The sequence below is a fragment of the Schistocerca nitens genome, chromosome 6 (assembly GCF_023898315.1).
Source record: "Schistocerca nitens isolate TAMUIC-IGC-003100 chromosome 6, iqSchNite1.1, whole genome shotgun sequence".
NCBI lineage: Eukaryota > Metazoa > Arthropoda > Insecta > Orthoptera > Acrididae > Schistocerca > Schistocerca nitens.
In genome coordinates, this window is record NC_064619.1 from 523,107,733 (window position 1) to 523,132,377 (window position 24,645).

The 24,645-nt window shown below is 41.4% G+C and overlaps 1 protein-coding gene across 3 annotated transcripts in view; it reads left to right on the forward strand.

The window, feature by feature from the left end:
* LOC126262190 (uncharacterized) overlaps window positions 1–24,645 on the forward strand; it is a 139,367-nt gene that overhangs the window by 60,369 nt on the left and 54,353 nt on the right. For all 3 annotated transcript variants that reach the window (XM_049958604.1, XM_049958603.1, XM_049958601.1), the window contains exons 4-6: window positions 1,580–1,761; window positions 9,258–9,453; window positions 19,706–19,886. In XM_049958604.1, the coding sequence (XP_049814561.1) occupies window positions 1,580–1,761; window positions 9,258–9,453; window positions 19,706–19,886 (559 nt within the window). The remainder of the gene's footprint in view (window positions 1–1,579; window positions 1,762–9,257; window positions 9,454–19,705; window positions 19,887–24,645) is intronic.

Sequence of the window (24,645 nt, forward strand, 5' to 3'; positions counted from 1 at the left end):
AACATACAGGTTGTTCGGAAATTCCCATTACAAACTTCTAGGACTTGTAGAGGAAGTGAGTACATAACATTTTGAACGGGAATCCATGTCAGGGAACATGCTGTTTTTGTGCTACAGCTGTTTGAAAACATGTTTGCTAGGTAGGTATGCAACAGGGTAGTCGTGGTGTGGGGGGCCACATTGGATTAGCTGATGTCGTTTGACACCTATCGCATCTCTCTGACATGGTTGGAGCCTCGTCTGTGTGTGTCTCTCTCTCTCTCTCTCTCTCTCTCTCTCTCTCTCTCTCTCTCTCTCTGTGTGTGTGTGTGTGTGTGTGTGTGTGTGTGTGTGTGTGTGTGTGTGCACCATGATTGAGTAAACATTTTCAGGATACACCAACATGACCCTTGTGGATGGTGAAGCTCACAGTAATGGAAGAGCTGCTCATTGCCTTTATCAAGATTGTTCTGCACAACATATGACTCTATCGCATAACGTTTTTGCCACAATTACGCAACTGCTTCGAGAAAGGGTACCTTCACCATCAGGAGGCATGACTGTGGTGCTCCAAGGAGATGCTGCACTCCTGAATTTAAAGAGGCATTACTGCATCACATTGAAGAGAACCTGTTAACGAGTACAAGACTAATGAGTGAAATTGTAAGAGATGTTATGTACTGGGTCATGCCTAATCAGTTATGCGTTTATAACATGTTTTAAATGGTTGTAGCACAGAAATGGTACATTTCCAAACATGAGTTCCAATTCATTTATCTACTCACTCTCCTCGACAAGTCCTAGAAGTTTGTAACTGGAATTTCCAAATGCCCTGTATACACACCTACAACGACACATTTGCCTTCATGTAGGAAGAGTCTCCACTCAATTATGCTCACTTGCAGAAGTTGTTAGTGCATTTGTGACAAAATTTTAATATGCAAACTTTTGTACTGTTTCCACAAAGTGGGCAGGACATGTAGCCTTACTCCTTTGCTGATGGTATTGTAATAGATAGATGATATTAGAAAATGTGGAAAAGTATCATGTGTGCATATATCTGAAGGCTGAATGAAAGGTAAAGTGTAGATGAGATCTTTATCCAGAAGTGAATGTTAAATGGCTTAAGATGATAAATGTTTTGGTTATAATTTTGTGTAGTCTGTAGACTCCTACATAATATGTCACCCTTTGTAAAAAAAAGTATGGTTCATGGAGGTTTGTTTGTCCTTTATTATGTTTAAAGCTTCTCTTGAAATTTATTGGAATATATTTTGCAGATTAAAAAAAATTGCTTGTGTATGATAAATATAGCATTTAGGGAAAAAAACAGCAAACAAGAAGTTATAACCATAAAGTCAATGTAACTATATCTTAAACATCAAAATACTATCCATGTATATTTATTGAAGAGGATACTATTTATTAGTAATTTCCACAACTTCACTCTGAAAACGTGGCATTCCACATTCTATTGCAAAATTACATTCTGTCCATGTCACATTAGTTTTTGATACAGTATAACTACTTATATATTTGATGTACTGAAGATCTGATGCAAAATATGTATTGGAACATGATTGTGTTAAATTCTTTTCAGTGTCCAGTGGATGGTTGTGGACGATGTTTTACTACTATTTACAACTTGAATACACATGTAAAATTACATGAGCGTCCCGCAGTAATGGTTTGCCCTGTTGAATCCTGTGGTGCAAGATTTCAAACAAAAAGAAGCATGGAAGTTCATATGAGAACTCATGATAGTCTTCATGCTCCATACAAGTAAGTGCCCAGAGTAGTAACACTGAAATTGCATGATGAGAGTTATGTAGATGGATTACCTTCATGTCTGTGAATTCAAGGGCACAATGCACTTTGACACTTCGCTGTTAGCAATGAAGAATGCCTTTATTAAAGTCATTGGGCAAGAACAATAGGTAAAATGGACACATGTCCACAAAAGAAAATCAGAGCCACTGCTTGATGACAGGTCGCCATGTGAGTGAGAGCAGGAAAATAGTAGTGCCACCTGAGGTGAATTTGGTGCTTCAGTGATTTGCAGAGATTCCTGTAAACCTGACGCTAAATGTCGGCAGTAGACACACACACACACACACACACACACACACACATGCAAACACAACTTGCACACACGTCTGCAGTCTCAGAGAGCTGAAATCACACTGCGAGCCGCAGCACCAATGTATGATGGGAGTGGTGACTGGGTGGGGGTAAGGAGGAAGCTGGGGTGGGGAGGGGGAGGGATAGTATGATGGGAGTGGCGGACAGTAAAGTGTTGCAGTTTAGACGGAGGACTGGAGAAAAGGTGCGGAGGGGGGAGGGGGTAAGTAATGGAAAGGAGAGAAATAAAAATAAAAAGAACCTACACAATGTACTCATCCATCCTTACACAACCTCTGCTCCCAATCCCTTACCTCATGGCTCATGCCCCTGTAATGGACCTAGATGCAAGACCTGTCCCATACATCCTCCTACCACCACCTACTCCAGTCCAGTCACTAACATCACCTATCCAAGGCAGGGCTACCTGTAAAACCAGTCATTTGATTTACAAGCTAAGCTACAACCACTGTGCTGCAGTCTATGTAGGCATGACAACCAACAAGCTGTCTGTCTGCATGAATGGCCACCGACAAACTGGGACCAAAAAAAAAGTGGACCACCCTGTTGCTGAACACGCTGCCAAAGATGATATCCCTCATCTCAATGACTGCTCCACAGCCTGTGCCATATTGATCCTTCCCACCAACACCAGCTTTTCTGAATTGCGCAGGGCGGAACTTTCCCTGCAATACATCCTACATTCCCGTAACCCTCCTGGCCTCAACCTTCGTTAGTCACTGTCCCCACCCCTCCAGCCCCCTCCCTGTTCCCATTCCAGAACTACACAGCCGTCATTCCACAGCCACACCCAGTCTTTTAATTTCTTTTTTTTTTTTCCTCTCCCCCCTCCGCACCTTCTCTCCTGCCCTGCGTCTAAACTGCAACACTTCACTGTCCACCACTCCCACCATACTATCCCTCCCCCTCCCCACCCCAGCCTTCTCCTTACCCCCACCAAGTCGCCACTCCCATCATGCACTGGTGCTGCTGCTCGCAGTGTGGTTTTAGCTCTCTAAGACTGCAGACACGTGTGTGTGTGTGTGTGTGTGTGTGTGTGTGTGTGTGTGTGTGTGTGTGTGTCTACTGCTGACAAAGGCCTTAATGACCGAAAGCTATAATTGTGTGAATCTTTTTGTTGTGCCTATCGCGACTCAGCATCTCCACTATACGGTGAGTAGCAACTTTCCTTCTCTGATATTGTTACATTCCATCCTGGATTTTCCATTGTTCAATTTTTGTCTGATGCTAAATGTGTTTGTTTATCAGCAGTGGATGCTATGTGGAGTCTTCCACTTCTCCATTGTTTATTAGTGGGAGTTGTTTTGTGACAAGAATGTTGCCGTCAATCTAATTGTATAATGATACAGCCAAGTTTCCAGGAACATACTTCATATAGATACAGTACGTCTCCCCTCTTTAGGAAGAGATGGTGGAGCCGTCTAAAGATTTTGAACATTGGAGGTGAGGGGCGCACCCCAAAGGCGAGGTCTACGACATGACTCTGATGCAGATAAGACGATGAGCCATAAGTGGCATCGGTGCCTGATGAGAGATGCCACTCAACTAGTGGTGGCTGTCCAGACACGATGTTTCCCATAGCCCATTGAAGTGTGATGGTCCATGTAAATAATAGCTGCAGGGTCCCCCTGAGAGGGCAACTATGTAGAAGTGTTGCTGGATGGAGATAAGTGGATGGTGGTCTGCATCATACGAAGTCCTCTCGCTGAAAACACTTCCTGTAAATGAGACATGAGATGTAAATGCTCGGCTAACACTGCACTCCCTACAGGAGACAGAGGTGTGGGGATGGAAAGCTGGGACCCCAGGAAATGGCCCAGTTAGGGTTTGGTGAGAGAGCCCAACATGACCTACAGACAACAGTGCCTGCAGGGTGTTGGGCATCAGCAGCTGATGAGAACAGGGCTCAACCAATGTCTGCTGCTGGTGGATCAACGTGAGGTACCTAGCAAGCCAAACAATGATGGTGTAACTACGAGGTTGATGATGCCTGTGGGGTAATGGGGGTAAGCAATTGATGGGAGCCAGTCCAGCAAGTTAGGCAGCTGGAACAAATCTGCCAATGGAAGCTCTGAGAATTGAGCCACAGAAGTGGCCAGCATAAGCCTTGAACTGAATGGTAAACACAGTGTGCTATGAGTGTGTTCACGAGGTCAAAGGACTGACATAGAGGTTGGGAATTTCAGCAGTAATAAAGGACAAAGCAGAGGAATGCTGAGAAAAGTATGAAAAAGACAAGAGTCAGAAAAGTGGGGCAGTGACTTGGGAAGTGGCCAGGACGGGGGCGGGAGGTTGCCGGGTCGGAGGCTGGGGTGGCCGGGCCAGCTGTGGGAGTTGGCCATTGGTGAGTGCACAGGTTCGGCCAGCTTAATTCCAGCAGCACTTCCAAAACAAACAAAAAGACCATGTTGTCAGGACTCCCACCATCAACACCACCACCAACAACATCAACAACCCCCATTCTTCTGGCCCCATGCTGTCTGCAAGAATCCTAATGCCTCATGTAAATAGTTCTGTTACATACTGGGAAGTCAAATGAAAATGAGACAGGTGGGAAAAAAGAAGAAAAGTAAGTAAACTGTTGATTACTATTAATACATTGATAACTATTAATACATTTATCCCATGGAGAGAAAAAAACAGATAGTCACTGCCATCATGTAAAGATGTTTGCAGTTGCTTGTGCAACCATGATTATATCCATCTTTGCTTCATCTGAAGCAAATCGACGGCCACAAATGTCTTTGTTCAGGGCTCCAAAACTTTGGAAATAGCTTGAGAAGAAATCAGGACTGTGGAGGACGTATAAGGGCTTCCCAGCGAAACTTCTTCAACATATCTAAACAACCTGTTGTGCTATTTGTTAGGCATGCTCGATGTAAGAACAGTGAGTTGTATTTGTGTGTTACTTTTTACTATGGAAACTAGAAAAGAGGAACAGCAAGATGTAATGCGTTTTTTGACTCTGGAAAGAGTGTCAGGAAGTGAAATTCATGTAGGAGTGTCTGCTGTGTATGGAGAACACATTATGTCATGGGCACGTATGTTTATGTGTGAGAAATGATTTCTAGAATGTCAGATGTCATTGAAAGACAGAAATTGGCCAGGACAGATTCATCATGTAATTACCCCTTCTGTCATTGCTGCAGTGAATGCTGCCATCAGAAATTACCGACAATAGATGTTGGAAACATTCACCTCATGTTGGGCGTCACACCACCATGACAGAGCAACTGAAGCTCTTGAAAATCTATGTACATTTGATTCCCAAAGCCTGATGGAGCAGCAGAAGTTGAACATAATGCCAACATCACTGCAGCACCTGGAACGGTATTGCAATGTAGAATATTGTTTCCTGTCCCATAGAGGGAGATGAAAGTAGGAGTCATCATTTTGAGCTGAAGAGCAAGTATCACAGTCGGCGGTGGGCTTCACCTCCAACCAAAGAAGTCCAAAGGCGAGGATGTGCCAGCTCTGGGAAAGTCATGACGACCTCCTCCCCCCCCCTTTTTTACACTGCATGTCCCCGCTGCTCATTGATTTTCTGGAACACGGTGCCACAATTAACGTACAGCAGAACATGAACACTTTGCAAAAGTTGGAGTGTGTCATCAAATCCAAACACCCAGGAATGTTGACAGATTTCATCATTCTCTTGGAGGATAATGCCAGCCCACATGTTACCAAGAATGTTTTCACTATGCTGCAGAAATTTCGCTGGGAAGCCCTTACACATACTCCCTACAGTCCCAGTCTCTCCCTATGCAATTTCCAAATTTGTGAAGTGGTGATGAAAGACATTCATGGCCAATGATTTGTTTCAGATAAAAGAGGTGTATGCCTGGGTACAATTATGATTCTGTAGACAACTGCAAACTTTTTTCCATCAAGGCATTGACTTGACTTTCTTGTCTCACAATGGGGGAACTGTATTAACAGTTACTGTTATTACTTTCAAAATAATAAATAGTTTATTTACTTTTTTCCATCTGTCTCGTTTTCATGCAACTACTCCTTATAAAACCTTGTGGACATACTCAGCATGTACAATTTGATGCCACATGGATATCTTTTATTTTGTGTATATTGTCTAAACAGCATTCCCCTCCTCCCTCCCAGGTAATTGATAAATATAATGATACATCTCTTCGCACATAACACAGTGGATATAATCTATTCTGCTGTTGAAATAATTTATCATAGGTCATTTCTTGTATAACTGATCATCTGATTTCATATATCTGGGTGTGGTTTATTAGCAAAATTTAACAAGTGTAAGATGATCACATATTTGTCTCCGGTCATGTATCTTTATTTCCAAACAACAGGTCTTTCTTAAGGTTGTCTTGTTGTTAGAAGATTTTATATTGCTCACATGTAATGAAATTCGTAAGAAAAGTTTTCCAGTCACAAATCATAGATGTGTCCATCACATTTTCACTCAGATATGTACCCCTGCATTGTCATTCATTTCACCTACTGCAAACTGTAGTATGTCATTGGTAAGCTGTAGCCTAAGAAAATCCATTTGCCTACATCTACATACATACTCCACAAGCCATTGTATGGCATATGGCGGTGGATACCATGTACCACCACTAGGCATTTCCTTTTGGTGGCAGTAGTATCATTCTGCAGTAGCTTGAAATGCCAATTCTCTAAATTTCCTCCATAGTGTCTCTCTCTCTCTTTTTTTTGTCATGAGTAGCACTTGCAACCTACTTCCTCAATTATTTGCTTGACGTATTCCAATCTCTGTCTTCCTCTACAGTTTTTGCCCTCTACAGCTCCCTCTAGTACCATGGAAGTCATTCCCTCATGTCTTAGCAGATGTCCTATCATCCTGCCCCTTCTCCTTATCAGTGTTTTCCACATATTCCTTTCCTCTCCGATTCTGCGTAGAACCTCCTCATTCCTTACCTTATCAGTCCACCTAATTTTCAACATTCGTCTATAGCACCACATCTCAAATGCTTCGATTCTCTTCTGTTCCGGTTTTTTCACAGTCCATTTTTCACTACCATACAATGCTGTACTCCAGACATACATCCTCAGAAATTTCTTCCTCAAATTAAGGCCGGTATTTGATATTAGTAGACTTCTCTTGGCCAGAAATGCCTTTCTTGCCATAGCGAGTCTGCTTTTGATGTCCTCCTTGCTCCGTCCGTCATTGGTTATTTTACTGCCTAGGTAGCAGAATTCCTTAACTTCGTTGACTTCGTGACCATCAATCCTGATGTTAAGTTTCTCGCTGTTCTCATTTCTACTACTTCTCATTACCTTCGTCTTTCTCCGATTTACTCTCAAACCATGCTGTGTACTCATTAGACTGTTCATTCCGTTCAGCAGATCATTTAATTCTTCTTCACTTTCACTCAGGATAGCAATGTCAGCAGCGAATCAAATCATTGATATCCTCATGAAAAGAATATTGTCTTGCCTTCAGGGATTCCTATTTCACTTCACAAAGCATCTCCATAATACCTTCGTGCTACTCGAACCTACCGGTAATAAATCTAGCAACCTGCCTCTAAATTTCTTTGATGTCTTCGTTTAATATGGCCTACGGGGGATGCCAGACACTAGAACAGTACTCAAGAATGGGTCACGCTAATGTTCTATGCAGCATCTCATTCATAAATGAGCTACACTTTTCCAGAATCATTCCAATAATATAAAGTCGACCATTCGCCTTCCCTTCTACCAACCAGATGTGCTCATTCCATTTCGTATTCAGTGTCAACTTTGTAACGTTATGCCTAGATATTTAGTTTATATGACCGTGTGAAGCAGCATGCCACTAATCATGTATTCAAACATTATAGGATTGTTTTTCCTACTCATCCATATTAACTTACATTTTTCTACATTTAGAGAAAGCTGAAGCTGCCACTCATTGCACCAAACAAGTTCTCTCTGTCATCCTGTATCCTCGTACAGTCAGTCAAGGATGACAGCTTCCCATACACCACAGTGTCATCAGCAAACAGGCCTAAATCGCTGCTCATTCTGTCCATCAGATCATTTATTTATAAGGGGGATAAAGTACCCAGTTGTGAGATGGTGCACACAGAAAACGAACTGCTCAGGTAGCACTGAGCCATTGAAATTTATTTCTATAATAAATAAATAAATAAATAAATAAATAAATAAATAAATAAATAAATAAATAAATATTAAAAACAGATTCTCAGTTAAATGAGTGTCAGAGATTTTCCTGATCAATTAAAGAAATGTCACTCATTGAATATAGTTTTACAAAGGTGCAAAAGAAATCACACAATCTGTCACCTGGGTTATTCTGCAAAGTTGGAATCAGTCACGGTAATAATTGGTGGTTGCACTGGTGTTGTCTGGTCCTATAGTGCTGTATTGGAGACTTATTGTTTTACTTGGAATCTGACTCAGCGTCAGACTGCCTGCCTGTCTGCCGGCTTTCACCTCTCAGCAGTGTAAGGAGTCACCAGAAACAATGCATGGTTCAGATTCAATGTTAAACAGTAAGTCCCCTTTCACCAGTTGGATAACTGGGATAGGTTAGGGACATACAAGCTGTCAAAGTGAAGATGGTGCACCAGGCCATTGAACCACATGAAAAAGATGATGATGATGATGATGATGATGAGGAGGAGGAGGAGGAGGAGGAGGAGGAGGAGCTGCTATGTGCGTATCACAACAACGTAAGTCCTACTTGCACGTTTGTTAAATCCCTGATTAGCCTACTAAATTAAGCATGTCTTCTCTGTTTTTTCACTTTTGGCATTTAGTTTTTTGCAATTCTCATCTTATTGGTTCTTTTGTTGTAAATCCTTTCTTGGACAATTCCTTTCATCGTGAAATGTAGTAATAATTTACACTTTGATAATTATGTTACTGTTTCATTTAACAACGCTTTCATGTAAAATAGAAGATCTATATAATAAGTGTGCAGTAGTAAATGAATGTGTGTGCTTCCCACAAAAAGCTGTGTGTCAGAAACTTAAGTTACTGTGAGCTCTATTAGTCATATTTATGACTTGTTGTATACTGTGAAAAGTGATACACATTTTTAATGCAGTTCTGTTTATCTTATCCTGTGCTTAGTGTCTCCATTTACAATTTCTGATATTCAACTGAGATTGACTTTCACATTTTAGGTGCCCATTTGAAGGTTGTGGCAAGCTATATTATTCTTCAAATTGCCTTCACTCTCATTCTCGTGTTCATCTGCATAAAGAAGAAGAACTGCGCTGCCCGTGGGAAGGTTGTGGAAAGTTATTTGATCAACCTTGTAGACTAAAAGCTCATATGAGGATACACACTGGTGTCAAGCCATATAAATGCACATTTAAGGTAACCAGTTCCACAGAATCTTTTGTATCTTACCATACCTCCCCACTGGTCCTGCAATGTTATCACTGGTATGTCACAATTTGCTACTTGTGTGAATTAAATTTAGATTTCTTGTATGAACTGTATAGTTCAGTGTGAGTGATACTGAGAGAAAAGTCTGTGCAAAGCAAAAACCTTCTGTGATTCTGGGGCATTACAGTCACCTGTATGTTTTATCACATTTATTTCAGTATGTAGGATGATAGTTGTAGTGATCTTGGTTTGTAAGAGTTGCAAATATAATGTTTCTGGACATTGTGGATTAGTCACACTCCTCTTCAGGTAAACTGTCAAAAAAAGTTTTCTAGCTGATGCAAGGTGACCCCTGTGGCATGCTGTGCCAGAGTGTCTCAAAAATAAATCGTACTCCCACACCACAAGAAACAATAATGATGTTATATGTTATCAAAATAGATTTTATCATGCTCTAAGCAGTTTCCTCTGTCTAAGTTTGCACAAGGTCCAACAGAATATGTTCTTCAGTGACAACTTTTCTTGCTATACAGGTCATATTGTCACACCTTTCACACTATTTAATGTAATTGGATAGATAAAAAAATCTACTTACCAAATGGTGGCAGGAGAACACACTTATAGAGAAGCTTTTATGTGTGCACGCTTTCAGAGCCACTGGTTCAGAGAGCTTGCATACATAGAATCTTTTTCATATACATAGCTTAAGTAATGCAAAAGAGTTGCACAATTCTCGTATTAACCTAACATATTTTTCTTCCAAGTAATTCATGGGAATGCGGCTGTTCAAAACTCAAGACAACCACCGATATTTTGACCGGCACGAATGATGCAAGAGATTGCAGCTAAATCTTCTGACAAACTTTCAGAATATGGAATGACATGGGCCATGTGAACTAAGGTCAAAGTACCCCTTCACACTGAGCTGGTTGGTGAAAACTGTCAGCCTAAGATACATAAGAGTTTCTTCCTATAAATAGCACATCCAAACAAACCACAATACTTCCTCCTGACCAATACATCAAGGAAGGGGGAGGCAGCCATCCTTTTCCACCTCCATAGTGAAACAAATATTTAGGTTGACTGAATTTATATTTTCTAAAAAACTGTGCAAATTCTCTCTTCCATGAAGCCAAATAACAATAGTGTCATCTATGTATGTAAAAAAGAATGGAAGTTTCAGTGCTGATGACTCCAGGGCACATACATGAAATCTTATATCAAAAAATTGGCAGAATAGTTAATAAAGTACCCCCCGACACAATCCCATCCATCTGCCCATAGAACTGATCACTCAGTAGAAAACAGAAAGAAACATAAGTGATATCTGGCATTCCCCAAAGAAGTGTTGCATGCCCTCTGCTGTTCCTAATCTATATACATTATTTAGGTAACAATCTGAGCAGCCCTCTTAGATTGTTTGCAGGTGATACTATCGTCAAAATCGGCTGGAAAATGATTTAAACAAAATGTCTGTATGGTGTGAAAAATGGCAATTGACCCTAAATAATGAAAAGTGTGAGGTCATCCACATGAGTACTAAAAGGAATCAGTTAAATTTCGGTTACACAGTAAATCACACAAATCTAATGGGTGTCAGTTCAACTAAATACCTCGGGATGACAATTATGAACAACTTAAATGTAACAGTCACATAGATAATACTGTAGGGAAGCCAAATAGAGATGGTGTTCTATTCACAGTTAGAAGATGCAGTAAATCTGCTAAAGAGATTGTCTAGCCTACGCTTGTCTGTCCTCTGCTAGAGTATTGCTGTATGGTATGAAATCCTTACCAAATAGGATTCATGGATGACCTCGAAAAAGTTCAAAAGAGGACAGTTCTTTATGTATTATCGCAGAATAGGGGAGAGATTGTCACAGATGATACGAGTTTGAGGCATTCTTCATTGTGGCAAGATCTTTTCACAAAACTTTAACTTTCTTCTTCAAATGCAAAAATATTTTGTTGACGCCCACATACATAGAGAGAAAGATTATTGTAATAAAATAAGAGAAATCAGAGCCCACCAGGAAAGATTTAAGTGTTAATTTTTCCTATGCTCTGTCTGAGAGTGGAACGTTAGAGAAATAGTGTGAAAATGGTTCAGTGAACCCTCTGCCATGCCCTTAACTGTGAATTATGGAGTGGTCATGTAGATGTAGGTGTAGCAGGGGAAGTCAAACATGTGTCAGAACAGGTTAGTTATCTAACATGAAATCTACCCTTAATGAATTAAACAGAAGAACACAAGTTAGGAGAGAGACAATATTAAAACTTACTAAAATACCAGAGTCATTCAGATACAAACTGTCTAATTGATGTGTGAAATGTGCCAAATTCCTAACATGACATACTCAACAGAATAGCTAAGTGTTTAGCTATACATTACATTGGAGGACCTATATTATTGAGAATAGGCCGTAGATGAATCCCTTCCTTCTTTGTAAGACTGTGTAATGTAGGAGTGACAGCACTGTTAAGAGTGAAGTCATGTGAAGGTATCTTGCATCAAGGAAATTTACTTCGCAAATATGTTAGTCTTCCTCACAAACCTTTTTGTTGGGTCAGTACTAAATCTGCTATAAACAGGATCAGATAGTAAAAGTAAAGTCAAACAATAAAAGTAAAAGGTAGTTTAAAAACATCCTGTTTGACAGAATATATAAACTCATCATCAGAACCATGGGGACCAGAGTATAAAGCATAAGCATCATGCAGACTTGTAACAGCCGAGCAATAATGGGTCAGCGTTTGTGATACTTACTCATCAACTGTTGATTAATATTTCACCATTGCTAATATTTGGCATTGGTCACCTTTGTTTGTGTGGTGACACTACTTGTTTATGGTCTCCTTTTAGTTTACTGGTTAGTGTGCCCTTGCCGACCAAAGGTTTAAAATGCCATGTTAAGGATTCTCTCATTTCGTTTATGCCGTGAGAATGATGGGCTGTTCACTTGCCAAAAATAGGTGCAGTTGTTGCCTGGCCACATTCCCACAAGTTATTTGAATATTCTATACTGTAAGAAGCACAACTTACATACAATAATTTTTTTATCAAAAGGAGAATGCATATTTTGCATCATTGAATTTCTAGTGTAAAATGTGCATGTTGGCAGCTCTGTTTCCATCTCTCTTCTGTTTTTAAGAAACAAGTGAGAACTTGCACATGAATCATCCTACATAGAGTTTTGTGTTTGATCTCAACTTTTTGTTAGATACAATGTTTGTGAGGAAATACAGTTGTGAAAGGGTGAGGTGTGTAAAGACTGTGGAAACAACACGAGATGGTGAGGTTTAAGAAATGTGAAGTCAGGAGGTTAGACATTGGGTAGAGGGGGGAGGGGGTAGTGGAAAAGGATAGAGGTAAAAATACTGTGGGTGAATTGGTCGAATATAGGGATGTCTAGTCTGAAATTGGAACAGGAAAGGGGCTAGGTGGGTAAGGACAATGACTAATGAAGACTGAGGCCAGTAGGGTTATGGGAATTTAGGATATATTGCAGGGAGAGTTCCCACCTGTGCAGTTGAGAAAAGCTGGTGTTCATGGGAAGGATCCAGGTGGCATAGGTTGTGAAGCAGTTATTGGAATGAAGAATGCCATGTTGGGCAGCATGCTCAGCAACTGAGTGGTCAGCTGTTTCTTGACCACAGTTTGTCAATGGCCATTCATGTAGACAGACAGCTTTTTGGTTGATACCACAAAGAATGCAGAGAGTGGTTGCAGCTTAGCTTGTAGAACACATGACTGGTTTCACACGTAGTCCTGCCTTTGATTGGTTAGGTGTTGCTTGTGACTGGACTGGAGTAGGTGGTGATGGGAGAATGTATGGGACAGGTCCTGCATCTAGGACTATTAGAGGGATAGGAGTCATGAGGCAAGGAATGGGAGCAGGGGTTGTGTAGGCATGGACAAGGATATTATGTGGGTTCAGTGGGCAGCAGAATACCACTTGGGAGGGATGGGACTATGAGAGGTAGTCGAAACACTGACACAGAATATGATTCAGTTGCTCCACTCAGTGCTATTGAATTACAAGGGGAATACTCCTCTGTGGCCAGATGGTGGGACTTTGGGAGGTGGTGGGTGACTGGAGACATAAGGCACAAGATATCTGTTTTTGTACAAGCTTGGGAGGGTAATTACAGTCCGTGAAGGCTTCAGTGAGACCCTTGGTTTATTTCAAGAGGGACTGCTCGTCACTACAGATGCAATGGCCATCGGTGGCTAGGCTGTATGGAAGGGATTTCTTTGTATGCAATAGGTGGCAGCTGTTGAAGTGGAGGTATTACTGGAGGTTGGTTGGTTTGGTATGGATGGTGGTACTGATGTAACCATCTTTGAGGTGGAGGTCACCATAGAGGAAAGTGCCTTGTTGAGCTGAGAAGGATCAGATGAAGCAAATGGGGGAGAAGATGTTGTGGTTATGGAGGAGTGTGGACAGCGTTTCCTAATCATGATCCAGATCATGAAGATACCATCAATGAATTTGAACCAGGTGAGGAATTTGGAATTCTGGGTATTTGGAAGGATTCCTGTACATAACCCATGAACAGGTTGGCACAGGTTGGTGCCATGCTGGTGTCCGTAGCCGTAACTGGGATTGGTTTGTAGGTGATGCCTTCAAAGGAGAAGTAATTTTCAGTGAGGATATAGTTGGTCATGGTGACCAAGAAGGAGGTTGTGGGTTTGGAGGTCATCGTGCATTTGGAAAGGTAGTGTTCAATAGCAGTAAAGCCATGGGAATTAGGAATGTCTGTGTAAGGAAAGGGAGGTAGCATCAATAGTGGTGGCAGGGCACCATGTGGTAAAGGAAAAGAAACTGTGGAAAGTTGGTGGATGAAATGGTTTGTATCTTTTATACAGGAGATAAGGTTGTGGGTAATAGGCTGAAGGTGTTGGTGTACAAGAGCAGAGTGTCTTTCAGTGGGGGCACAGTAACCAGCCACAATGAGGTGTCCCAGGAGGGTGGATTTATGGAGTTCAGGAAGCATGTGAAGGGTAGGAGTGTGGGGAATGGTAGGGGTGAGGAAAGAGATGGACTCTGGGGGGAGGTTCTGGGATGGGCCTAAGGCTCTAAAGATTCATATGGCTATAGGCACATGTTTGGCACCAACTCATGCCAACATATTCATGGGCTATCTAGAGGAATCCTTCCAAACACCCAGAATCCCAAATTCAGATTCATTTATGACATCTTTGTGATCTGGATTGACGGTAAGGACACCCTTTCAACATTCCTCCTGAATCTCAGCACTTTTTCCCCAATATGCTTCACTGGTCCTCCTCAACCCAACAAGCCAACTTCCTCAGTGTTGACCTCCACCTTACAGATGGCTACATCAGTACCTACCAACCACCAGTAATACCTCCACTTTGACAGCTGCCACCCATTCAATACCAAGAAGTCCGTTCCATACAGCGTCGCACCTGTCACCATCACATCTGTAGTGACAAGCAGTCCCTCTTGAAAAATACCAAGGGTCTCACTGAACCCTTCACATACTGTAATTACCCTCCCAACCTTGTACAAAAACAGATCTCCTGTGGCTTATATCTCCAGTCACCCACAACTTCCCAAAGACCCACTGTCGGGCCACAGAGGAGCATTCCCCTCATGACTCAGTAGCTCCCAGGACTGGAGCAAGTGAATCACAATCTCCACCATGCCCTGAAATGAGGAATGTCCTACCTACTAACCCATCAACCCCTCCACATTGGTACTCCGTCACCCACCAAATCAACACAATTTCTTCATCCATCCCTACACAACCCTGCTCCCAATCCCTTTTCTCATGACTCATATACCTGTAATAGACCTTGATGCAGGACCTGTCCCTTACATCCTCCCACCACCACCACCTACTTCAGTCCAGTCACAAGCGTAACCTATCCAATCAAAGGAAGGCTACCTGTGAAACCAACCATGTAATCTACAAGCTACTAAGCTGCAACCACTCTGCTGCATTCTTTGTGGTGGCAATCAACAAGCTGTCTGTCCTTATGAATGGTCACTGACAAACTGCGGCCAAGCAACAGCTGACCAACCAGTTGCTGAGCATGCTGCCCAACAACGCATTATTCATTTCAATGAGTGCTTCACAGCCTGTGCCATCTGGATCCTTTCCACTAACACCGGCTTTTCTCAATTGCACAGGTGGGAACTCTCCCTGCAGTATATCCTACATTCCCATAACCTTAATGGCCTCAACCTTTGTTAGTTTTTGTCCTTACCCACCTAGCCCTTTCCTGCTCCCATTTCAGACTAGACAGCCCTCTATTACATCAACACACCCATAGTCTTTCTTCTTCTCTCCTTTTCTGCTGGCCCCTCCCCTCCCCCCCTTCCCCCCTCTGCCCTGACCTAACCTCTATTACATCAACACACCCACAGTCTTTCTTCTTCTCTCCTTTTCTGCTGCCCCCCCCCCCCCCCCCCCTCTGCCCTGACCTAACCTCCCAATTGCACCCAGCTGCCCTATGCTTTCCCAAACTCATCCCTGTATGCTCCCACAGCAATACTTCACCGTCTCCCACCTCTACCCTGCCATCGCTCCCTATCCTTGCCCCCAGCTCTCTCTCTCTCTCTCTCTCGCTGCTAACTTGCTGACAGTCTTTTCGTAGTGCCTATCTGTGACTCACCATCTACGCTACATGGTTAGTAGCAACTATCCTTTTCATAATATTGTTATTATTTTTTATATGTAACTTTTTATAAAATATTTGAACAAAATGAACGGTTGTTTCCCCACTCACTTAAATAATTTTGAGTGAGGTATGCTAGTTTTGCATTACATTTACTCAAGTTCAGCACTCAATTTAAATTTTTAAGTGTCTAGAATTTTTTTATCTTGAGAGTAGCTAGCTCTAAAATAAAAATTTTGCACTGTAAAATATTGCCTGCCCTGATTGTACATTCCATAAGTACAATGAACAATTAATATACATGCGATTTTTAGAATATTCAGAGTGGGTATTTTAGAGAGAAGAATTTATAAAGATTCAAAATGTTGTGAATTGGCAGGAGCCAATTCATGGGGTTTGGAGGAAGCTGAAAGGCACGCGTTTAAACTCACGCAGGCTGGTGTGAGGTCTGGAACAGGTCAGAGAAATAAGACTAGCAAAACAGGAGGTAACTGGTAGAATACTTAACTTTATTTCCCAATTGGTGAACATCTCTCTTGACTGTACATGCTTCACAAGATAAATATCAATTGAATACGGCGTCTTGCTAGGTCGTAGCAAATGACGTAGCTGAAGGCTATGCTAACTATCATCTCGGCAAATGAGAGTGTAATTTGTCAGTGAACCACTGCTATGAACGTCGGCTGTACAACTGGGGCGAGTGCTAGGAAGTCTCTCTAGACCTGCCGTATGGCGGCGCTCGGTCTGCAATCACTGACAGTGGCGACACGCGGGTCCGACGTATACTAATGGACCGCGGCCGATTTAAAGGCTACCACCTAGCAAGTGTGGTGTCTGGCGGTGACACCACACAAAAAATTTCAGATTCTCTTGTCTTTATGTTGAAATATTTTCATAGTTTAAGAATTTCAGGCATTAATGTCCTAGCTGATAGTTAGCAGTCTTTCCACTTTATCATTTCTCAAGGCAGTTAACATCTTGTGTCTGTTAGTATTTTCAAAACATAATTTTGAAGTTTGCTACAGGTTACAAATTTTCATAGTTTATTTTTCCAAATTAAAACTGAAAAAAAGCTCAGAAGTATGTCTGTGTTAATCATGTCTGATAGTATTGTGAACAAGATTTGTATTAAAAATAATTTCAGATATCTATCACGTGTAGTTTTTATTTGCAATTTTTTTCTTTTTTCTTTTGTTACGACATTTTCTCGTTTAAAGAGGTCTATAATGTTTAACCAAATCATCAGAAAATCAAAATATTTTATTTTTTGACAGGTGTCTTGTCGAACTTCAACCTTTATTTCTTTCAGAAAACTTTGAAATAGTGATGTGACACATTCAGTCTTGACCTGTATGATTTGAAATAAAATCACCCATTAAACAGTATGTAAAAACTTGTTATGTATCATTATAGTGACCAAGGCTTTAGCCAGGATTTTGTCATCAAACGGGGAGGGGGGGGGGGGGTCCAATATGTTAAAGAGGACCTTAAAAAGGCTCATGTTTTTAGTTTATTATGAAACAACCCAAAAGCACAATTAAATATGTCTATATTTGGCAATATGATAAATTCACTCTCCTGCCAAATGAATTGTAATACAATGTATTGGCCCTTTGCTAACAAAACACAGATCTGTCTTCTAATTTAAGGTTCACTCCTGCAGAGCAGAAGAATCTTAATGTTGGGTTGAATAACTTATAAAGTTAAATGGACTCAAATCTGTTTTGACAATAGCTATTTTCTCCTACTAGAATATTGTAGTTAGATCTGAAACAAAACTTATCTGAAGCCAGGTTCGGACTCCTTCAGCATATCAAAGCATCCCAAGTTCCTAAATTCAGTTTCAGAATTTTTTTAAAATCTTTAATTTACAGAATGAAATTTTCACTCTGCAGCAGTGTGTGTGCTGATATGAAGCTTTCTAGCATATTATAACTGTGTGCCAGACCGAGACTAGAACTCGGGATCTTTGCCATTTGGTCTGGCACACAGTTTTAATCTTCTAGGAAGTTTCATAACTTTAATGTACACAAAATGCTTCCATTTCCTGAAGTAATGAAGAACTTTCTCAAAATTACTATTTCAACAGTCAGCTTGAAACTATAGCAGCCATATTTATTTGTAAAACAAAATGGAACACAAAAATACAATGAGCTACAATTTTGTGATCTTAACACTGATTCACGCATTGATTTCAACTAGACTTTTAGTATATGTGACCTCATAAATGAGTTTGTATTTATCCATAATAATATGGTTATAAAGTCTTTGATGCTAATAAGCTCTACTGTGATGTACAACATACTTTGTTGTTAGTATGATGTTTATTTACAAATACATTAGAGTTGTGATGGTTGGACTCAGTGTTCTAAGGATATTACGAATAAGATATTTTACAGTAAAATATCATTCTTCTAGTAAAACTTGAAGACATGGCATATCGCCATTCCAGAAGTGAACCATCTTAATGCACAGGCACATAGTACAAAAAGACGATCAATAGCTGCCTCCCAATGTAAATATTGCTGAAATATGCATATTGTTCAAATGCTACATAAACCACCATTAAAATTAAATTCTGTCCGCCAGAGAAATAAGTTAGTATTCTCCAAATCAAGATAAGTATTGTTACAAAAATAATGAAAAAATTATTTTTGTATCATTTTTCCTACAACTTGTAAACATTACAGTCTGAAGGTAATGACAGAACATCTGAAAAAATAAAAACTACAAAACAAAAGAATGTGAGAAAAAACAATTAATTTGAATAAATAGATTAAAGCAATATTTAATCCATAGTTCAGTCACACAAATCATTACGTGAATTTTTTGTGTATGAACTATTTTTAGATGATAGCAACAGCCAAGTTATAAACTGAGTTAACCAATTTGACTAAAAATATTTTAATGTAGTACAACAAAATGAAAGTGTTGTTTCCTTACACTGTCCATGTTATATAAAGTCAGAATCTTGATTGAAGGTTAGATAGGTCTGTCAAATAAAAAATAAAAATTTGTTTTACATTAATGATATACTTCTTAGACAATTAATTATTTAAAAATATGTTTAATGTAATTGAAATTTATTACAAATTTTCTTAAGTTACATTAAATTTGTTTATATGCTCTTAGAAGTACCACAGAACTGGACTTGACAACTATAGTAAAAATCTTTGTTTCCTTTCTCTTGCCATGACATTTAAGACATCACAAGCTGTAAAAGTAAGAGACTGCTGTATTGAAATTAAGACTACTCAGCTCAAATAAGGCCCTCAATGTACAGTACTTCATCTTGACTAAAATAAGGATTTGTAGCAGCTGATAATGCTGTTGATATAGCAATAGTTTGAATCTATTTATTGGCTTGTTGACTGTCGGTAGTATGTATCTCTTTTTGCCATATTATTGAAAATCAAAATATCTTTCAGTTTCACTATATGGCAGCTAGGTCACACATAACTTCATTTATGTGACAGAGGGAGTCGGGACCCACTCATAGGCTATGTCCTTGCAGTAACCAGTCGAAAACACAATTAAATTAACTAAACTACATTAGATTTGTTTTTACCCAATGTTCTCTCTTCCCACCAGGACTGCACCTGGGCATTTGAAAGTGCAAGCAAACTGAAGCGCCATCAATATAAGCATACTAATGAAAGGAAATACCACTGTATGATGGATGGATGTGGCAAGTCTTTCTTACGATCAGAACACTTAAAGGAACACACACTAACACACATGCCAGAAAGAACTTTCAAATGCCCTGTTGAAAGTAAGTATTTCACAAAGACAAATAAGTGTTATTATATGAGACATCTCACAGGACATAGCTTTAAAAAAAACTACTCACGGTATTTATAGTGGCAGAGAAGTAGCAAATTACTAGTCACCAAATGAGAAATAACTAGAGTAGAGCTGACATATATTTCGAAAATACAGTACTCTCACCCTTTCAGAATTTTTTAAAATTCCTCCATAGCATAGAAGTACCTAGCAAAAATAGAAAGAGTGCTGCTGATGTTTTCACAATGACAAGGCATTCCAAACTCTGAATTTAGGAGACAAGCAGCAAAATACTTACATCTACATCTACATCTACATTCATACTCCGCAAGCCACCCAACGGTGTGTGGCGGAGGGCACTTTACGTGCCACTGTCATTACCTCCCTTTCCTGTTCCAGTCGCGTATGGTTCGCGGGAAGAACGACTGTCTGAAAGCCTCCGTGCGCGCTCTAATCTCTCTAATTTTACATTCGTGATCTCCTCGGGAGGTATAAGTAGGGGGAAGCAATATACTCGATACCTCATCCAGAAACGCACCCTCTCGAAACCTGGCGAGCAAGCTACACCGCGATGCAGAGCGCCTCTCTTGCAGAGTCTGCCACTTGAGTTTATTAAACATCTCCGTAACGCTATCACGGTTACCAAATAACCCTGTGACGAAATGCGCCGCTCTTCTTTGGATCTTCTCTATCTCCTCCGTCAACCCGATCAGGTACGGATCCCACACTGATGAGCAATACTCAAGTATAGGTCGAACGAGTGTTTTGTAAGCCACCTCCTTTGTTGCTGGACTACATTTTCTAAGCACTCTCCCAATGAATCTCAACCTGGTACCCGCCTTACCAACAATTAATTTTATATGATCATTCCACTTCAAATCGTTCCGCACGCATACTCCCAGATATTTTACAGAAGTAACTGCTACCAGTGTTTGTTCCGCTATCATATAATCATACAATAAAGGATCCTTCTTTCTATGTATTCGCAATACATTACATTTGTCTATGTTAAGGGACAGTTGCCACTCCCTACACCAAGTGCCTATCCGCTGCAGATCTTCCTGCATTTCGCTACAATTTTCTAATGCTGCAACTTCTCTGTATACTACAGCATCATCCGCGAAAAGCCGCATGGAACTTCCGACACTATCTACTAGGTCATTTATATATATTGTGAAAAGCAATGGTCCCATAACACTCCCCTGTGGCACGCCAGAGGTTACCTTAACGTCTGTAGACGTCTCTCCATTGATAACAACATGCTGTGTTCTGTTTGCTAAAAAATCTTCAATCCAGCCACACAGCTGGTCTGATATTCCGTAGGCTCTTACTTTGTTTATCAGGCGACAGTGCGGAACTGTATCGAACGCCTTCCGGAAGTCAAGAAAAATAGCATCTACCTGGGAGCCTGTATCTAATATTTTCTGGGTCTCATGAACAAATAACGCGAGTTGGGTCTCACACGATCGCTGTTTCCAGAATCCATGTTGATTCCTACATAGTAGATTCTGGGTTTCCAAAAACGACATGATACTCGAGCATAAAACATGTTCTAAAATTCTACAACAGATCGACGTCGGAGATATAGGTCTATAGTTTTGCGCATCTGCTCGATGACCCTTCTTGAAGACTGGGACTACCTGTGCTCTTTTCCAATCATTTGGAACCATCCGTTCCTCTAGAGACTTGCGGTACACGGCTGTTAGAAGGGGGGCAAGTTCTTTCGCGTACTCTGTGTAGAATCGAATTGGTATCCCGTCAGGTCCAGTGGACTTTCCTCTGTTGTGTGATTCCAGTTGCTTTTCTATTCCTTGGACACTTATTTCGATGTCAGCCATTTTTTCGTTTGTGCGAGGATTTAGAGAAGGAACTGCAGTGCGGTCTTCCTCTGTGAAACAGCTTTGGAAAAAGGTGTTTAGTATTTCAGCTTTACGCGTGTCATCCTCTGTTTCAATGCCATCATCATCCCGGAGTGTCTGGATATGCTGTTTCGAGCCACTTACTGATTTAACGTAAGACCAGAACTTCCTAGGATTTTCTGTCAAGTCTGTACATAGAATTTTACTTTCGAATTCACTGAACGCTTCTCGCATAGCCCTCCTTACGCTAACTTTGACATCGCTTAGCTTTTGTTTGTCTGAGAGGTTTTGGCTGCGTTTAAACTTGGAGTGAAGCTCTCTTTGCTTTCGCAGTAGTTTCCTAACTTTGTTGTTGTACCACGGTGGGTTTTTCCCGTCCCTCACAGTTTTACTCGGCACGTACCTGTCTAAAACGCATTTTACGATTGCCTTGAACTTTTTCCATAAACACTCAACATTGTCAGTGTCGGAACAGAAATTTTCGTTTTGCTCTGTTAGGTGGTCTGAAATCTGCCTTCTATTACTCTTGCTAAACAGATAAACCTTCCTCCCTTTTTTTATATTCCTATTAACTTCCATATTCAGGGATGCTACAACGGCCTTATGATCACTGATTCCCTGTTCTGCACTTACAGAGTCGAAAAGTTCGGGTCTGTTTGTTATCAGTAGGTCCAAGATGTTATCTCCACGAGTCGGTTCTCTGTTTAATTGCTCGAGGTAATTTTCGGATAGTGCACTCAGTATAATGTCACTCGATGCTCTGTCCCTACCACCCGTCCTAAACATCTGAGTGTCCCAGTCTATATCTGGTAAATTGAAATCTCCACCTAAGACTATAACATGCTGAGGAAATTTATGCGAAATGTATTCCAAATTTTCTCTCAGTTGTTCTGCCACTAACGCTGCTGAGTCGGGAGGTCGGTAAAAGGAGCCAATTATTAACCCAGCTCGGTTGTTGAGTGTAACCTCCACCCATAATAATTCACAGGAACTATCCACTTCTACTTCACTACAGGATAAACTACTACTAACAGCGACAAACACTCCACCACCGGTTGCATGCAATCTATCCTTCCTAAACACCGTCTGTACCTCTGTAAAAATTTCGGCAGAATTTATCTCTGGCTTAAGCCAGCTCTCTGTACCTATAACGATTTCAGCTTCGGTGCTTTCTATCAGCGCTTGAAGTTCCGGTACTTTACCAACGCAGCTTCGACAGTTTACAATTACAATACCGATTGCTGCTTGGTCCCCGCATGTCCTGACTTTGCCCCGCACCCTTTGAGGCTGTTGCCCTTTCTGTACTTGCCCAAGGCCATCTAACCTAAAAAACCACCCAGTCCACGCCACACAACCCCTGCTACCCGTGTAGCCGCTTGCTGCGTGTAGTGGACTCCTGACCTATCCAGCGGAACCCGAAACCCCACCACCCTATGGCGCAAGTCGAGGAATCTGCAGCCCACATGGTCGCAGAACCGTCTCAGCCTCTGATTCAGACCCTCCACTCGGCTCTGTACCAAAGGTCCGCAGTCAGTCCTGTCGACGATGCTGCAGATGGTGAGCTCTGCTTTCATCCCGCTAGCGAGACTGGCAGTCTTCACCAAATCAGATAGCCGTCGGAAGCCAGAGAGGATTTCCTCCGATCCATAGCGACACACATCATTGGTGCCGACATGAGCGACCACCTGCAGATGGGTGCACCCTGTACCCTTCATGGCATCCGGAAGGACCCTTTCCACATCTGGAATGACTCCCCCCGGTATGCACACGGAGGGCACATTGGTTTTCTTCCCCTCTCTTGCTGCCATTTCTCTAAGGGGCCCAATTACGCGCCTGACGTTGGAGCTCCCAACTACCAGTAAGCCCACCCTCTGCGACCGCCCGGATCTTGCAGACTGAGGGGCAGCCTCTGGAACAGGACAAGCAGCCATGTCAGGCCGAAGATCAGTATCAGCCTGAGACAGAACCTGAAACCGGTTCGTCAGACAAACTGGAGAGGCCTTCTGTTCAGCCCTCCGGAATGTCTTTCGCCCCCTGCCACACCTTGAGACTACCTCCCACTCTACCACAGGTGAGGGATCAGCCTCAATGCGGGCAGTATCCAGGGCAACCACAGTCTTAGTCCGATCGGGGGATGCGTGGGACGAGCTGGCCGTCCCCGACAAACCCCCATCCGGACCCCCAGAGTGATGCCCATTGGCAACAGCCTCTAGCTGTGTGACCGAAGCCAACACTGCCTGAAGCTGGGAGCGAAGGGATGCCAACTCAGCCTGCATCCGAACACAGCAGTTGCAGTCCCTATCCATGCTAAAAACTGTTTTGCAAAGAACGTCTGAACTAATCTACAGAGAGCGCAAACAAATCGACAAAATTTAAACGGTTATTAAAATACAAGATTGCCTAGTAAATGCAGTAATGCTGCTACTAACGCACTGCTGACACACTGCTCGGCAGCGGAAGGAGACTACGCGAATTTACACTATTCAGGTACTAAAACGCGATGCTACAACTCTCAAATACTATAATACGCCCGAAATTTATGTATCAAACAATGCAAGTACCAAAAACACCCAAAGAAATTAAGAATTAAACTATGTAAGAAATGAGTGAGCTAGGAGTATACGACTTGCTGCTGCAGCTGCCTATCCAACGGCAGCAGGGAGCAAGTAAAAAGTGAAAGTGTACAAATACTCGTGCTGTACAGTACTGTAGTAATCTGTACTAGTCAGTAAAACATGAAAACAGTTGCCAAAGTTTACTTGAGGACACTGTCCCCCAGTGAGCTTCCAGTCTTGTCCAAAGGCTTTACCTGCTAAAATACTCTTCTGTTCAATTGTTTTGACTTTGTTAATAATATTTGGTTTGGAAAATTATATGTTAATATAAATT